Consider the following 19094-nt stretch of genomic DNA (forward strand, 5'->3'; position numbering starts at 1 on the left):
AACTCGAACAACATTTCGCTGTTTTTTGTACAAATGCCAAGGCCAGAAATGAAGGTGATTGAGTTGTTTTAGTTTTCCTGGATGCTGAAGCGTGTTCGGGCATTTTAAGGCTAAGGAATTACTTTCAGCTAGAGATCGAATTAGAAGACGTGCTTTGTAAATGTAAGTGGGCTCTGCGGTCAGGTATATAGCAATGCAAAGCGCATTCGTTATCAGAAAATTGCGGTACAATAATCAGCTCCTCTAATTACGGTCTCATTCATCATTATGGCTTCTTTTCTTTTGTAGGGAATCGTCCACGTCGCAAGCGCCATGATTTTCGTCGACTTGATCAATGTGATGCTGTTCGAAAACATCTTGACATTCATAGGTAAGTTCGCGAACTGCGACAACCCAGGTTCTGCAAGAGCGAGCCTTCCCGGTCGCTTCCGTTTTCCCGCGCAAATGTTACGGGACGCGCCGAATCTGCGTCGCGAACACCTACGTGTTCCTACGGCATACCTACATATCTATTGGAATAACGGAACTGCTCGGGAAACCCCGAGTGTTGTTATCGCAGCGCCCAAACTTTCGCAATATAGGCCCGCCTGCGCTCCCCTCCCAAATAGGTCTCCCTCGTACATCAACGAAATAATATGTAGTTGACAACATCGTCTTCCCAAGGATTCGATCTTGTTTTAAAAGGTACCTGTACAGCGCAACAAAGCAAGGACACAAGAAGAAACGAAGACGAAGACAAACGCTATCAACAACGAAAGTTTACTTCCGGGATCGGACATACGTATCTGTCACAGTCATCACGTATCTTCACCGTTGATATCATAGCTGTGCACGTGGTTGTTTGAGGGTATATGACCGATCCCGGAAGTAAATTTTCGTCGACGATAGTTAGCGCTCATTTTCGTCTCCGTTTCTTCTTGCGTCCTTGTTTCGTTGCGCTATAGCTTTCGATGACGACCGACCAACAAGCCCATATCGCCAGCCTCTGCGATGTTATTTTTGTTGCCGCGGTGCCCGCGTTCCGTTGTGCAGCGCGCAACGTCGCGCGTTCGACCGCAGGCTACGTGAGCGACTCGGAGCTGGAGCGGCTGACGCTGCGCAACGCGCTGCGCTACCTGCGCCACACGTCGCGCGTGGCGGCGCATGCCGAGCGCGCCGAGGCGCGCTTCGTGCCCGTCGACTGGCGCTGGGTCACCGGGCGCACCTACGTCACCGACCTGCGCAAGCCGTCGGCCAAGGGGTCGACCGCCGTGCAGCTGGCCGCCATGAGGGACGCCGACGGAGTCGCTGTGCGTGTGTACATGTGTGCCACCGGCGTGTGTGTGGGGGGTTTATAGGTGGGCTGCCTCGCCCATTATATATATGGCCGTTGCGGGTGATAGCGACGCGCCTATTGTGACCGTACGTAGCCACACTCTTAACCTAGTTCAGCTTAGGCTCTAGCTGTGAACGTTCATTTCTTCTTTCGCAAATATTGTCCTTATCAAAATTGAACGGCGTTTCGCATAAAATCTCGAGGCTCCAAAAAAATATTACGTGTATTTAAAAGCCAAACAATTCTAAATCTGTTTTAAGAACTGTCTGCTAGCATATGCCTGGGTACATGCGTGGATCTCGTCAAGCTGTCATGGAACAAGCGTTTATTTTTACTTCTTTTTTTCTTATTGCCTGCATTTCTCGTGTATAAAATGCAGAAGTAAAATGAATGAATGAATGAATGAATGAATGAATGAATGAATGAATGAATGAATGAATGAATGAATGTCTTGGACGTCATTCCACATATTGTGTTTTTGTGTGGAACGTCGTTCCATTTAGATAAGGGAGAAATATTGGCAAAAATTGTCCGATTATAGCTCAAATCTAAGTGGAATTAAATTAAAAGTGCTAGGCACGTCTCTATATTCGCTGACAGAAGTTGTAAAAGCCTCTAGTTTTCATGATATGAGTCTCAGGACGTCCATACGTAACAGAGAGAAGAGGAGAAAATCGCCAATAAAGAGGAAGCTTTAGCTCTGGAATTTCTATCGAAATTAACGGTGAAATCGTTTTTCTTGGCACGCACAGTACCGAATTTGACGAGGTTTTGCTGCACAAATGCAATATCTGTTTTTGGTACAGTATTAGGGATTTGCAAACTTCGTGCGTCAAAAGCTTTTGTTTTTTGTTTTTGTTTTTAATTTATCAATTTTCGTCCCGTTGATGATAAGTCCCCCTTGTCGAACCGTTGGCTGTAGCGTCACCGCTTATTTGAACACTGCCCATTTTTAACGTATTTGCAATTTTCTTAAAACTCATGCCTTAAATAAAAGTAATGCTTTCTACAGTTGGTAGAGTTCGGCTTTCGCTCCTAAAGACAACGAATTTAATTGAAATTAGTTTAGTGGATGTCTTGACTGTTTCTTCGTTTCACATGTATTTACGTGTATTTGAATAGGGGATACGCTCAGAAGCAAGCTTCCATTTAAGTACATGCCCCTACAGCTGGTGATACCGGGTGTTTCAGCGAAGACTTCCAATATTTGTAAGAATTGCCTGTGGTAGATAGCACAATTCTAGCCCTTGAGCTGGTCTACTCGAAGAAGCGGGCATTATTAGCGAAAAAAATTCAAATGCACAATCGACTAATTAACAAAAATCACTAATTAGGCTTTTACTAATTACCTTAGGGCACATATTGCAATTCACACATTCTAGTCGGGGAGTTCGCAAGGCGGATCCACCTGGAAATAATTCTAAGGATGACACCGGTTTCGAAATATTAATTCCCGAACTTTGCGGAGAAATGCACTGGCGTTCCAGCTACTTTTGTGCTTCAGTGCATAAAACGACAATTTGTTAAGAAAGTAAGTGGAACGACAGTACATTTTCACCGCAAATCTGACGGCGCATATCTCGTAACTGGTGCAATTCGCGCAATCATTTTCAACTGGATGTGCCTTGCAGTCTCACCCGCTAGAATTTGTAAATTGCAATATGGGCCATGAGGTAGTTAGTTAAACATTTAATTAGGGACTTTTTGTCAATTAGTCGATTATGCATTTCATTTTTTTGTTTGCCGCTAATGTCCGCTTCGTCAAATTGGGCGAGACGTTGAATTCACTTCGTTACTTTTTCAACGCATATGTCTCTTTATGAATAAATGTGTACACATATATTCATTTAACGAAGTGCTTTCGATTCCTCTGTACAGAGGAATCGGAAGTACTTCGTTAAATTGAAAGTTTTGTTGAATCGGGTTACGGTAAATCAAATTTTGACTATACAATTGACTTGGACCTGGAAGTAGCGCGCTTAAGTATTTTACCGGCTACAAAGCTATCTTGGTCGCCCTCCTGTATATTGACCTTTAGCAGACGCTATAGTTAACTTCTGATACGTATGTCAGTGCACATTGCGCGCTGCTGGTTGTTAGGTAAGTGCCATTCCGTAAACCATCTGTATCGTCTTAAGTATAGTGCGCCTAAAGGGAAGCTGAAGAGTTTTCCAGAAAAAATGAGGGAAGAGCTGTACGTAATGGTTTTCAACCCTCTGAATCCGAATATCGCATCGAAATTGAGCGAAATAAAGCGCAAATAGATTTTATTTCGACGAAAAGTGCAGCAGTAGACTCGGGCAGCTCGCGCGCCTCGTTTCCGCCTGTGATTGGTCGGGCGCCTCGTGACGTCAACATTGGTGTTCGTCCGGACCGGCCGCTGCTGCTACACATGAAGCACGGTGCAAGGTGGTTTGGTGATACGGTAATGTTAAATTTCGATAGCTTGCGTCTCTCCGAGGAGTTCGGCGTTGCTCCCTACATGTATGCGTAGCCGGCCTCAAAAGAAGCAAAAGATGCTGGTAGCAAGCAGTACTTTCGACGCGAACGAAAGCGAAGTGTTAGCATCTCCTCGTGTTAGAAATGTTCTTTGGTGAGTATGTTTTTTGCAAAGCTGTATTCAGCGATCCAGTGAGTTCGTTTCCGGGCAAACAAATGTACTGTTATGTTCCTGCATGCCTCCTCGTGGAACGTAAGGAGGGATGCGATCGTCGGCATTTTTGCGCTGCCCCAAAGCTGTCGGCAATCTACACAGACGGTTTACATGTGGGAAAAGTTTTTCGGCTCTTGTAGCACGTGTAGTGGCCTTCATCAGCGCGCCATCCGCACGCTACTCGTAACCGGAGCCTAAAGGCGGCGAATTCCGTCGGCTGCGTGAGACAGCCGGTTTCTCTATGTGCGCGAGGGGGAGCGCAGCGTCTTGGCGTGCGCCGGATTTCAAACACATGAAAACTTTACACTTGCACTGCATTATAATAGCTGTATGTTGGCTGTTTCACAACACACGTGCGAATAGAAAATTAACGGCGGTTTGCGACGAAACCTGCGTCAAGGGTGGGAGATGAACATGTACCTTCCGTTCAGCCTGCAAACACGAAGGAGCTAGCAATAAATCAAAATCCAGGTTTGAACGAGTTCGTGTATTCATAAGGTCTCCCAAGACCAGTTACCATCCGTCCGCCCGCACCCGTCTCGCCTTTGTGCGTTCGTTGCACCGACCTTTTCGCGCTGCGTTTAGAAAGCTCGCTAGCAGAAATTTGTACTCTCATTCATTCACGTATTATTGATAAACTCTGGTAGTAATCGTCGTCACGGAAGTGGTTGGAGCACAGCACTGTTGTCCTTGAGCGCTTGAAATTCTTTCCATTCGCAGCAACCTCCCACTTAGCTGCAAGCTTCTTGTCTTGCGGGAAGTAATGGAACATCGTCGCGGCCGCTTGTGTTCGTGCAACCGTAGGCTGCACAGAACGCCGGCATGGTCGGCCCACCACTTCAATTGATGCTGCGCACGTCAACTACCACTCTACATACACACAAACAAAAGAATGCAGGCTCGAGCGAGGCAGATTATGACGGCACGCACGCAGAAACAAGCGCGGTCAGGCACGGTCACGGAGACTGCGAAGGAGCGGAACACCAGTGCTGACGTCACTACGCCGCGTTTTCCGGTCTCCGCTCGCATCGTCAGCGTCAGCAGCAGCGCGCGGCGCTCGACGGGGGGCGGAGCGACAGCGCAATTTTAACCGGCGATTACGTCGTTCCTAAGTGAAAAAACCCGCCCAGAACTTTACGCGCACGGTTTATAAGGTTCCCGCATCCGTATATGAGCGTCTTATTGAATTCGACAGACTCTTCAGCTTCCCTTTAACGAACGGCCAGGCAAAGCGCTCCAATGTTCTTTGTGTGCATGCGTGCTTGCGTGTGAGCGTCTCCATAAGTTTACACACAGTGCCTCAGTAGGCCTTGCAACCGAGCGCAAGGTCATGGGCTTGATCCCGAGCGCACAGCCCGTAAAACTCCAGAATTATTTTTTTTTATTTTTAGTTTTAGCGTGCCTGCGTTTCCTGGTGCATGCGTGCGCTGGTGTTACAGCTTCCGTTTAGTTAGCCCCTCGTGCATACAAACACAAGCATTTCAGTTGCTACACTGGGCCAACACGCTATGCACCTCCGAACTTATAAACTGGCCGCACTCTCGATGTTCTGGATTCTTCTCAATCAAATGTACATCTCAGACGTATACCCTGCAGTCCTTTAAGTTCGCAGGATTTAGGAATACGGCTGTACGTACCAGTAGTCTGCGAAATGATGGCAAGCGTCTTTCTTTTTTCCTTTTTTTTTTCAGAACGAACACCCAATTGAAAACTTCAGTGCAGACCAGGAAGCCGCCAACATGAAGGCTTACGAGTTTGCTATCGAAAACGCCATCCGCATACAGAGGGTGAGTGTAGGCGTAGACTGGATATTAATTACTACATCAAATTTCTCCGCTTTGAATGTCCTTTACCGGGTGCAGTTTACAGAACTATGATGCTTGTTCTTGGTGCAGAGCTACGAATTTGTAAACTTCGTGCTTCTATTTGTTTATTTTTTTGTTGTTGTTTTGTTTGTTCTTTTTTTTAACTTACCGATACTCGGCAATATTCAAGCCTTACGTAAAAATTCTGCTCCGAACAGTCACTGAAAATTTAAGCTTTTCCCTCAAGTGCAACAAATTTTATTACAATCGTCCCAGCTATAGGGGTTATCACACAAAAAAAAGCATTTGTATGTTTTACGTGTATCGTGGCATCGTAATTGGGCCCGAGCACCGTTGATGTGGCCTTTCGTCTCCAGCATCCCGATAATTATGTAATCTGTCAGCCACACTAATAAACAAATAAGTAAATAAATAGGTCAATAAATAAAATAAATAAATAAGTAAATAAATAAATATAAATATACAGGCGCTTGTCGCGGAGCTGCTCTACCGCGAAATCGCTTTGTCTCGCACCGCGCAGCTCCCTCTTCAACGCCATTTCCAGGCGCCCGCCGCAGTATTACGTATGTATACTCGTAAATACAGCTCCCTCACTATGGAGTTGCGCTGCTCAGCAGGACACCGTGAGTTAGATCTTGGTCGCGGCGGCCGTATTCCGATGGGAACCGGAATGCGAGAATGCTCTTTCTTTTTTTCCTGCGCGTTTGGTGCACGCTCAAGAAACCGCAGGCGGTAAAAAAAAAAATTACTCCCCAGTCCCCTACTATACTATACGTATACGGCTTGCCTCACAGTCAGATCGTGGTTGTGGCAGACGAAGCTTCAGAACTTAAGTTACAGTCGAAGCCAATGCGACTTACTAGAAACGTTCCAACAACGTTGCAGGTCAGCTACCAGAAGCAGTACCGGTCGGGCATGATCCAAAAGAAGACGGAGGCACGCCTGCTCGCCGCCTTGCAGTACCCGTACGAGAGCAAGACGTGAGCACGCGACGTCCTCGTCGCCGGCGTTTCTTTCTTTTTCTTCCAAGATTGGACACACACAACAGATTGACTTTTTCGTTACTTCGTAATATAGGCATACAATAAGGCGCAAAATACTGATAATATATACGAATCGCAATTGTACGTAGGCAATCGGCATGCGGTATATACTTAATAACAGCCGACTTACGCGCAGTAATCTCATAGACTATATAGATCCGAAGTATACAAGGCTTCAGCGCGCCAGTTCGCGCCATTTACTGGTTCTTCTTTTTTTTTAGACTTTCTTGCCAATTTGAAATTATAATTCCTACTTAAACCGCGAACGGCGGGCTCGATTCATTCCATTTCCACCAACGTCCCTCAACGCGTTCTTCTCAGGGCATTCGACTGTGTCAGCCTGCTGGAAACCCTGTAAGTGCTTATACAAAAGGGAAAAACGAAGCCCACGCTAGACTTATATAGAGAGCATATATATATATATATATATATATATATATATATATATATATATATATATATATATATATATATATATATATATATATATATATATATATATATATATATATATCTGTGTGCGTGTGCGTGTGTGCGTGTGCGTGTGCGTGTGTGTGTGTGTGTGTGTGTGTGTGTGTGTGTGTGTGTGTGTGTGTGTGTGTGTGTGTGTGTGTGTGTGTCATTGCGGTTGCGTTGGTTGTGGTGCACTCATAATGGCATGTTGGCCCGTTTTTGACGATGGACAGCAGCATTTGGCCTTCGGCTACTGTGTCTGCGCTGTAATACTGCCTGCCGTGGCAGTGTTCATAAAACGGGTTAAAGACAGAAGACGAAATGAACAAATATGACAGGACGGGCGCTAGCTGAACTTCCAACTAGCGTTTATTTATTTATTTATTTATTTATTTATTTATTTATTTATTTATTTATTTATTTATTTATTTGCGATACTGCCAGCCTCAGTGAGACCAAAGCAGGTGGGCATTGTATTAGACAGTTTTACAAAAAGAAACAAGCAGGTCATGCTACATGGTACACTAAAAGAAAAAAAAAAGAGAAAAAGCTTCCTTGACTGCTGCAGAAATCACCAATGACGATGTGAAACACAATACTTTTGCTTGGTATAACAATATCGCTGAGTAACAAATGTAGCATTACTAGAATTTATATAAAGATAGCGAATAAATGACCTGTAAGATTAGAGAAGTTATACAGCTAACAGATAACAGCGCAGAAGTGACCACTTTAGGGCTTGAAATGCAAAAATTCCAAGGGCAGAAATAAGTGTTGCAGTTATGTGGGTGTGTTAAGTGGCGTCTTCTGTGTTTGATGTCTCATTTACTTCAAACCATCAGCTGTTTTATGCTCTGCCAATCGGGTACATATACCGAATCGGTACACACACACACACACACACACACACACACACACACACACACACATACACACACACACACACACACACACGCACACACACACACACACACACACATATATATATACACGCACCCGCCGTGGTTGCTCAGGGGCTATGGTGTTGGGCTGCTGAGCACGAGGTTGCGGGATCGAATCCCGGCCATGGCGGCTGCATTTCGATATGGAAAAACACCGATGTACTTAGATTTAGGTGCACGTTAAAGAACCCCAGGTGGTCAAAAATTCCGGAGTCCTCCACTACGCCGTGCCTCGTAATCAGAAAGTGGTTTTGGCACGTAAAACCCTATAATTCATTTAATATGTATATATATATATATATATATATATATATAATGTCATCAGCTTGCCCTCGCATCTTAGTCGGCTCAGCTTAACGCTTTCTTTCTTTACTTCTGCCATGGGTAGAAAGCACACTCCACGGGCGAGGCTCGTCCAACGATGAGAATTAGTGCTATAGAAATAAAAAAGGTGACAGCCTTAGCTTAGATAACTGTTTTCATTACACTTTGTTCTTTGAAAGCGTTATACGTACATAACACTAAAACAAGAAAAGTGAGAAGTGCAGGTTTGCTGGTACCTGACCGAATAAGTAGCTGCAGCGCTAAACACACTAGAAAAGAAGGGGGAAAAAAGGGGGGGGAGACGTACTAAGGCGCAATAAAAATGTTCACAGGCGTTCCTGCGTTTTCTTTTTTTTTATAACAATATATTTATTCTCACGCTGACAAAGTGATATCTTCCGAGTGGTCTCAGGTAAGCTGAAACCGCGTCGAACAGAAATAGTCCTTCGCTAACAGTATTTTAAGGCGGAAGCCTTTCTAAGCTCATGGTGAAGTTTGTGTGCAGACCTGACCGCCGGAGTGTCCGCCGAAGAGTCATCACGCCTGATGAAGACAGATTAAAGACAGATTAAAGAATGGAAAATGATTGATAGTGACAGTTAGTGAATGATAACGTTATGATAGAGATTGGTAGAGGTTAATAATGACTAGTCATGACTAATAATAATGACTCCGAAATTACCATTATGTCTAACGACGGCTTGTAATAACCACAATTGATTACAAACGACTAAAATGCTTGCTAGTGAGCAGTAATAGCTAATATATTGACTGAAATGACCAATATGTCTAGCGATGGCTTGTAATGATCACAATTGATTACAAATGACTAAAGATGCTTAGTAGTGAGCAGTTGAGACTAATAATGACTGAAATGACTTGTAATGACTATGATAGTATTACGATATGCTCAAGCGATGCTCAAGAAATGAGCCGCTGCGAGAACGACGACGAAGTTGGGCGGTGCGCTTGGCGCGAGCGAGTGTCAGCCTGGCTGCCTGGCTCCAGTGTAAATAGCCTGTAAATAGCCTCTTCTGTCTGTGTCTTTCCACACGCAACATTCTGGTGGAGGTCAGCGATCCCCGTCCTCACCACGGAACTCAGAAGTGGTCGGCACACCGAGCTCGTCACCATGCCTCCCGGTGACGCGCCCACCTCTGCAACGGCTTCGGCATGTCCCACTGCTCCAATCGTCACGGTCGCCCCACATCGCGACCCAGGTGTGTTTTCTGGCCTGGAGGGCCAGGATGTTGACGACTGGATCAAACTCTATGAACACGCCAGTGCTAATAACAGGTGGGACCCAACGATTATGCTCGCCAATGTCATCTTTTATCTCGGCGGCACCCCACGCGTGTGGCACCAAACGCATGACGACGAGATAACCAGTTGGGACAATTTCAAAGCGAAGCTACGGGAACTGTTCGGCGACCCCATTGGGCGCAAGGCTGCCGCGAGAAAGGCTCTTGCGTCTCGTGTACAGTCATCTACGGAGCCGTACGTTTCCTACATCCTCGACGTCTTAGCTCTATGCCGCAAAGCTGACGATGGTATGTCCGAAGCCGATAAAGTGTCACATATTCTAAAAGGCATCGCCGACGACGCTTTCAATTTGCTTGTTTTCGGCAACGTCTCGACTATCGACGCCATCATCAAAGAATGCCGTCGCCTTGAGCAAGCTAAGAGCCGCCGTATTACACACCACATCACACGGTTACCCAACACTGCTGCTACGTCGACATGTGAGGGTCGACCACGTCAGACCACCACCTCTGACGACGTCACCAGTATTGTTCGCCGCGAACTCGAGGCCACCAGTTCGCCAGCTTTCTCCACGACGCCTCCCGATCCGCCAGCAACCACCATTGCGATGATCCAGGCCGTCGTCCGACAGGAATTTCAGAACATGGGTCTGAACTCTGTGTGTTCCACGTCTCAACCCAACGTTTCCCGGTTCTCTAGCGGCCCTCTTCGTCCTCGGCAGTCTTTTTCCGCCACATCTCGCCGCAACCCGTCCGATTGGCGTACCTCTGATGACCGGCCGATCTGCTTCCACTGCTGTCGCATCGGCCACGTCGCTCGTCGCAACCGATGGCCACCAACTCCTCGGACATACACCGCCGCTTATTCCCGCACCGTTGGACCTTCCGTTCCCTTTACCAGCCGCCATGAATTTACTGCCGCTGATGCTCCTGCTCCGAACCTTCGGTACAGCCACTCGCCCTCACCTCGACGCCATCAGTCTCGTTCGCCCCAACCCCGTCGCTTCTCTTCGCCGCCTATCGCCTCCCGGATCCAGCCGGAAAACTAGGCACTGCAGCTTCTGGAGGTGAAGCTGCATTATCGACCCTGCCCTCAAATCCTCTGCTCACGTTACCCACGAACCGAAACCTTCTTGACGTTGACGTTGACGGCTATCCTGTCACGGCACTCATCGATACAGGAGCACATCTTTCAGTTATGAGTGCTGCCTTCCGACGACGACTCAAAAAGCTCCTCACCCCAGCGTCGGCCCGCGTCGTACGCGTTGCGGATGGCGGTACTGTGCCTATCATCGGCATGTGTACAGCACGCGTCAGCATCGCCGGCCGCCACACTCCTGTCCTCTTCGCCGTAATTTCTCATTGCCCCCACGACCTCATTCTCGGCCTCGATTTTCTCTCCGCACATTCTGCTCTTATTGACTGCTCTTCCGGTACCCTTCGCCTTGAGTTGCCGATGCTCGCAGAACCTTCTGACGCACCCCACTGCCGCTTACGTCCCACCGGTTTTCTTCGCCTGCAGCCAAAGTCAATAGCCTACATTGAACTGTGGTCTTTCCCACCAGTTCCTGATGGCGAGTACCTCGTCACTCCTCTGCCCGACATTCCAATAAGGTATGACGTTACAGTGCCTCACAGTATACTTAATATTACTGGGAACCGCACTCGAATGCCTGTCTGTAACTTTGGATTGGCAAAGCAAATTCTACCGCAAGGTATTTGCCTTGCCACCGTTGATTGTCTCGACGACCAATACGTGGCAGCGTTATCGGCCGATGATTCTCGCGAGCTTAGCAGGCCCCTCGCGCCAGCCTCGGGTGCCGATCCCAATATAAAGAAAATGGTTGCAACGGACCTGTCCTCGGCGCAGGCTGAAGAGCTTTGCCAAGTATTATCGTCCTACCGAGATATTTTCGACATCGACGATCGCCCTTTAGGCCAGACGCTCGCGGTCAAGCATCGTATTCTTACTGGCGATGCTACGCCTATTCACCGACGACCGTATCGAGTTTCTGCGTCGGAACGCCGAGTAATTCAAGATGAAGTCAACAAAATGCTCGATAAAAACATCATTGAGCCTTCTTCGAGTCCCTGGGCGTCACCTGTGGTGTTGGTTAAGAAGAAGGACGGCACGTGGCGCTTCTGTGTAGATTACCGTCACCTGAACAGCATTACAAAAAAGGACGTCTACCCGCTCCCACGTATAGACGACGCCCTTGACTGCCTGCACGGTTCCCTTGAACGTCTCACAACTATACTTGATGTATTTCGAAAGGCGAAGCTGCAACTTAACTCGTCCAAATGTCGTTTTGGCCACCGGCAAATTACTCTTCTGGGCCATCTCGTTGATGCTTCCGGAGTACAGCCTGATCCCGACAAAACTCGCGCTGTCAGAGAGTTTCCGGTTCCGAAGACAGCCGCAGACGTTCGAAGTTTTGTAGGGCTATGCTCGTACTTTCGTCGTTTTATTCAAGATTTTGCGGCAATTGCTAGACCCCTCACTAATCTTTTGAAGAAAGGCGTCCAATTCTCGTGGGGTACTGTAGAAGCCGCCGCCTTCTCTCGTCTCGTTACTCTTCTCTCCTCACCACCCATTCTCGCCCACTTCGACCCTGATGCCCCTACAGAATTGCGTACAGATGCCAGCGGTCATGGCGTAGGTGCCGTCTTAGCCCAGCGTCAGCGTGGCCAGGATCGCGTAATTGCTTATGCGAGCCGCCTCCTCACACCATCGGAGCGCAACTATTCTATTACGGAACGAGAATGCCTTGCTGTAGTCTGGGCGGTTGCGAAGTTCCGTCCTTACCTTTACGGTCGCCCTTTTTCCGTAGTAACTGACCATCATGCTCTCTGCTGGCTCTCTTCGCTAAAAGATCCTACAGGTCGGCTTGGTCGCTGGGCTTTGAGGCTACAAGAATTTTCATATTCCGTGGTGTACAAGAGTGGCCGCCTGCACCAAGACGCTGACAGCTTGTCGCGTTACCCTGTTGACGACTCTGACTCCTCTAATATTGCCAGTGCTTCTTGCGTATTCTCTGTATCATAGCTGCTTCATTTCGCCGACGAGCAACGCCGTGACGCCTACATCAGAGCACTCATCGACCGTTTTGAGCACTCTCCGGCCGATGCTACTCTACGCCTCTTCGTCCTCCGCGACGGTACTCTGTACCGTCGTAACCTTCATCCGGACGGCTCTGAGTTCCTACTTGTAATACCTAAACACCTCCGCTCCATCGTTATAGAAGAGCTCCACGACGCACCAACGGCAGGACATCTCGGCGTATCTCGAACCTATGACCGTGTACGTCGCCGTTTTTTCTGGCCTGGTCTTGCCCGTTCCGTACGACGTTACGTCGCCGCTTGTGAAGTTTGCCAACGACGCAAGAAGCCTTCTCAGCTCCCCGCTGGTTACCTGCAGCCGCTCGACATTCCTGCCGAGCCCTTTCATCGTGTCGGCTTAGACCTTCTCGGCCCATTTCCGGAATCTACATCAGGAAACAAGTGGGTTGCAGTCGCGGTGGACTACGCGACCCGCTACGCCGTAACCCGTGCTCTTCCGACCAGTTGCGCAACTGATGTTGCGGACTTCCTCCTACGTGATATTATTTTGATGCATGGTGCTCCGCGTCAATTGCTAACAGACCGTGGCCGTACGTTTTTGGCCAAAGTCATCGACGACATCATGCGTGCCTGCTCAATACGTCACAAATTTACCACCTCCTACCATCCCCAAACGAACGGCCTCACTGAGCGCTTGAACCGCACCCTTACAGACATGCTATGCAAATACGTTTCCGACGACCACCGTGACTGGGACCTGGCTCTACCTTACATTACCTTTGCATATAACTCTTCCCGTCTCGACACTGCTGGCTTTTCCCCGTTTTACCTCTTGTATGGCCGCGAACCAACGCTACCACTGGACACTGTGCTTCCGTCCGCCACAGCTTCAACTAGCGCTTATGCCCGTGATGCAATCGCCCATGCTGACCACGCTCGCCAACTTGCGCGCAGTCGTCTACAAGTGTCTCAAGACAAGCAGAAGCAACGCTACGACCTCCGTCACCGTGATGTCCATTTTGTGCCCGGCAGCCTCGTGTTGCTTTGGTCACCTTCGCGTAAAGTTGGCCTATGTGAAAAACTCCTTTCTTGTTACACAGGCCCATATCGCGTGCTCCGCAAAGTGACCGATGTCACCTATGAAATCGTTTTAGCCACGCCCACTACGTCCTCCGCTGTGACAACCAGGGACATCGTCCACGTCGCCCGACTCAAGCCCTACAACTCTCCACGCGCCTTGGATATTTAACAGCACCGTGGCGGTGCTTTTGCCGCCGGGGGGTAGTATTACGATATGCTCAAGCGATGCTCAAGAAATGAGCCGCCGCGAGAACGACGACGAAGTTGGGCGGTGCGCTTGGCGCGAGCGAGTGTCAGCCTGGCTGCCTGGCTCCAGTGTAAATAGCCTGTACATAGCCTCTTCTGTCTGTGTCTTTCCACACGCAACAATATGACCAAGATATCTAACGACGGCTTGTAATCATCACAATTGTTTAGAAATGACCAGAAATGCTTAGTAGTGAGCAGTAATACGGCGTTTCTTATCTCAAAGAAAGCAATAACTTTTTTTACAACACGTATTGCCGTCTGCATGGTGCGTTCTTGCTCTCTCACAAGGACCTCCGCAGCTACCCTGGTTCTTTTTCTCAACTTAACGCTGAATATCGCCATTATATCAAGTGTTCTCAAATCTGGAGGAGAAGTAATAAAGAAATTTATTCCGGACAAACACCCTTCAGTTGCTGACTATCGAAGCGGCGTATACAGCCTTGAAAAGGGACGAATTCGATTCTTCGCAACATTTACAGACGGCTCGATCTATAGTGCAGACAAGACGGTCTCCAGCTATCCGAAATAGGAAAGATCGTGAAGTCACGCTGCTGATGTGGGGATAATCACTTTGCGCTAAGATAACCGGTGTAAGGTTACCGTTATCGTCGAGTGTTTGACGAAAAATCGTACGACGAGGGAAGATATGATAGGTAGAAGAAAGCGTAAGTGCGATTTCTTTTTTTGGCATGGAGCCATTTTGGCACAGGAAGACATATATTAAGCAGTCTCTTGTCTGTAAAGACTGCAACGTAGTCCTTCTCCGATTAACGTTTAACTAGACCCGAGGAGACATTGTTAAAATCACTTACGTCCCTGCGAACCGTTGCCGGGACTTCAAGGTGACGTCGCCACCTGTATCGGTTTTTCAAGCGAAGCTTGTATTGGTTCACAAGTTTCGGTGTTGGTCTGTTCACGCAAAACCCTAGTTGTTCTCAGAGCGGAGCAGCTGCAGGAAAGGGCGGTTTGATGAGCTGACAGCTGCGCCGATGCCGGAGCGGGAGTCATTAGCAAGGATTCCAGGTGCATAGGCGCACGCTCTCGCCACGCGCGCAACCAGTCAGAGCCGTTTCACTTCCGCCGGGGAGGGAAAGGGCAGGAAAGGGTTTCGCGCACGCTGAGCACGCTGCGCCGGCTTCGTTTCCGTTCAGTTCATTCTCGGAAAACGGGTGGGACGGCCACGCGCCGTGCGTTCCCCCGAGGAACTGGCAGCGTTCGACGAGCGGCGGCGAGAACTCGCCCGTCAACGGGCTAGCCGTCGGCGCGTCGATCCAGAAGTTAAGGTCTAAATGTAGTCCGACATAATGCGAACGCGCGCACACGTTACGTCACGTTGGCGAGAACAGCGTCTATAGTACAACGATTGGTTCGACGCACTGGCGCCGCCAACGTAACCAGACGCGCCCGTCGTGTAACGACGCCTGACCGCGCGCTGATAACGTAGGACTACAAACGCGCATTTAAAGCCGCCCGAGCCCGGGCAACCAACCCCACAGCAACGAGAAGATCCCGAGCTGGAGTAGGGGGAGGCCGAAGCAATCCGGCACCGTTACATGGGGGTTACTTAAACGTGACGAAGGTCAGGGGCACGCAGGACAAGCTTGGCTTACCCACATTTCCCGGTAGGGGAAGGGGTCGTAATTTTTTTACCTTTCTTTTTTCTTCCACAAGAGTGGCGTTTTTGTTGTTGCAGAAACGTAATTTTCCAGTACACCTTAAGCTCATATTGCTCCTCAGTGTCGCTTCAAACTGTTACGTGCAAACTTTCTGATACGGCAACATCTGGTCGATTGAACTTTTCGCTACGTGGGCAAAAAAAAAAACACATTTCTCATTCGTTGTAGTTACGCAGCATGTTTTTGTCGTACATGAAACGTGCGAGGCTTCATGCTACGCCACTCTCCTTCGCAGGTACCTGAACATCGACATGATCCGGCAACTGATTGCCGTGCCCCCGTGGGTCAACTGGCTGGTACGTGCGACGGTGGTCGATATAGAATCAGACATTTTTCACGCTACTCGTGTGTGCGGTTAAATTGCTCTGCACATATTTCGCTACGCGTGCGAATAAGTCTGTCGTATTTGCCTTCACGATCAGCGTCGTGTCGGCGAGGATTTAGACGGACACCCAACTGCGTGTCGTGGGCGTAAAAATTAGGCAACTCGCGATATTCATTGTGTAATGCTGTGCTACAAGTACATTTTGACTACACAGGGGGATTCACATAACTGTAGAGCCAAGCTTTCCGAATACTGATGCATCGTAAACGAATGTCACCAGCGGCGCCTTGTTCACAGCCTCCTTAAGTCACTCAAACCTTCGCTTTTCTTTAGCTAAGTTACTTATCTGATTCACTAGTAACCGTTATATGGACTCTCTAATAATTGTTTTATGGAAAAGTTACGCATGTGAAGTTTAGAGCTACTTCAGAAACTGCCAACGCACTTCTTTCCGTGAAAATATTTTACGCGGCGCACTTCTTTTCCTGGAAATCTGAAGAAAGGTTATAGATAGCTTGCATTGACGTTATATGCTGTGGTCGCCACGTTTGGGTATACCAGCACGTCCAGAAGCTGTGCTAGCTAGCAAGAAACGTGACAGCACGCCAGGCGCGTCTTGCGCTGAGCGATAAACTCATAACAGCGATAATGCGGTGAAACACGGTCATCGTGAAAAAGCAAAACAACGTATACGCGTGATAATAGGGTTCATTGAGTTCATAGGGGCCGCCACGTTCGGGTACTTACACGCCGAGAAGCACCGTCCGTGACGCCACGTGAAAACTTTCCTAAACTGCGGCAAGTGTGATTTCAATAAGCGGCGTCTTCAAATTAACGTTAATGCCTCTGTGTATGTTTATATCCAACGTCAGCGCAAGTCTCTGTGCGTTTAAGTATTGCCATCACATGAATCTGCGACAAACATGCGCTCAACCAGAGCTAATGGTTTTCGAGTCAGCAAGGAATCCAGCGACCAGAATTAAGGGCCTGAAGTAAAGCGTGCGTCGCATCACTTCCGCCCGCTGAGAGAACGAGTTTCTTCGATCCCGCTGCCTAGCTGTTATGTAAAATAAGCGTCGCCGTGCGATCTTCCGGCCTTTCGAGTAAAGTTGTCGTGGAGGAAGGAGAAACATAAAAGCCTCAATTTTGCGTGATAACCAACACCGATAGCTGCAGCATTTTATCAGACCAGCGTGTATCCTTGTCTGTGTTCCTGATAAGGTGTCGATGGACATTTCTATCCCATTTCGCTTAATCTGCACGAACTTTGTGTTTGTGATAGCGCAGCAGTACTAATGCGAGAGCAACAGCAACATCAGTACGAGCGGTGAAATAGTCCGTGTAACAGCTATCGCTGTAGATAGCTACGAATAGGTGCTGTCCATAGCTGGATATGAAAGTGTTGCAAACGTGTCACGTGTCATTTGTTTGCTGCGGATCTTTTCCAAAATGGAAGACCCCTTCCTTGTGATTGGGGGGACCAATGTGCCACAGCTGCCAACAGCGTTGCCATCTTTACGGATTATTCGCTATATGTGGCAAATATTTGTTTTTCCATTATTTATCTGTGAAAAGCGTTTTTAGAGTTCAGGCATGTATTATTTTTCGGCGGTTGCACACAAAATGCTCCTGAGCAGTTCTTGTACCCACCTCCCACTATATGCCCTGAATAAAAACATTAAAAATCCCTATCGCAGATCATCCTACGCATTGCACACTGCATAGCACACGGAAGAAGACGCGACGCATTTGTGCGTCCATGGTAGCGTGTGCTGTAAAAAAAAAAAGTGCGTCTCATTAACTGTAGCTCATACGTATCCTTCTACAAAGAAAGAATTGAGTGTTGGCTGACTGTTTCTTCTTGGGTGATAGCAAAAATGTAAAGTTTACGTGCTCTCTTCTTGCACCTGGACCGAGTCGCCTTCGTAACCGAAGCTCGAATACAACGTCTAACAATTCGCGAAATCGAAACGTGCGGGCAACGTCGCCGGGCGACCGGGTCTAAAGCGTACCACGGACGTTTAGTTTGTTAGAAGTGGCTTTGAGACACGACGGGACAGTACGCATGCGCGTTTATCATGGTGCGGGCATAGAGAAACATATATTCTTTTGCTGTTTACTGTATGGTTGTGACCTAAGTGCATTTTGTATTTACCGCTTTACTATGTTAGTGTGCTACCGATTTATCATCACGTTGTAAACCCAAGCTAAATCTACATAATCAGAAACCTTTGTACTTAAACTTTCTAACTGCTTAAATTTGCTTCTTTCTTTCATTTGGTGTAACCTCCCTTCATTTATGTTTTTGGTCCTGAGGGTAATATTAAATAATAATAAATAAAATGATACTGGTAAAGAGCGGACACTCCTGTAGGGCGCTGAGGCCGAGCTACTGCGCTGCCCCCAGCGCCCTGAGCGGCCAATCGGACCGCTCATTTTGTCTTCCGAGACTTTAGACGGGTGGTTTAGCTCGGTTTTGGTTTCGATAGCGATGCTTTCGATTCTGGTTTACATTGGGCGCAAAAGTGTTCAGTATACGTCGTTTCTAGTGAAGCGCGAGAGCTTTAATATTTCCTTTTTAAGCGTACCGTACAAATTGACGTAATAAGCTCGCGGATCGCAATCTTTTTACTGGAAAAGCCGCCAAGCTCCTCGAAGAACCAGCATCGCAGAATTAGCTCATGCAGACTGCAAAAATAATGCGGTCAGGGCTCTCTTTATTGCAGTTCTTTCGCCGTTTCTGAGCCGCTTTTCTCAGTTGCACACAATAGGAAGCAGTGGTTCCTAACAATAAAGTTTATTTTTTGGTTGTTTACATAGGGAATTGGACAGAAAAAATGCTGGATGACACACTTGGTAAATACACAAACTATACAAGAAGAATACT

General features: G+C 47.8%; 1 protein-coding gene across 1 annotated transcript in view; it reads left to right on the forward strand.

Moving 5' to 3' along the window:
- Nucleotides 1–1074: 1074 nt before the first annotated feature.
- LOC126544367 (sperm-specific sodium:proton exchanger-like) overlaps nucleotides 1075–19094 on the forward strand; it is an 87896-nt gene continuing 69876 nt past the window's right edge. Inside the window, exons 1-3 of the mRNA XM_050191676.2 lie at nucleotides 1075–1289; nucleotides 5660–5755; nucleotides 16118–16178. Of these exons, the coding sequence (XP_050047633.2) occupies nucleotides 16134–16178 (45 nt within the window). The 5' untranslated portion in view covers nucleotides 1075–1289; nucleotides 5660–5755; nucleotides 16118–16133. The remainder of the gene's footprint in view (nucleotides 1290–5659; nucleotides 5756–16117; nucleotides 16179–19094) is intronic.

Source organism: Dermacentor andersoni, chromosome 3, assembly GCF_023375885.2.
Source record: "Dermacentor andersoni chromosome 3, qqDerAnde1_hic_scaffold, whole genome shotgun sequence".
In the NCBI taxonomy this organism is placed as follows: domain Eukaryota; kingdom Metazoa; phylum Arthropoda; class Arachnida; order Ixodida; family Ixodidae; genus Dermacentor; species Dermacentor andersoni.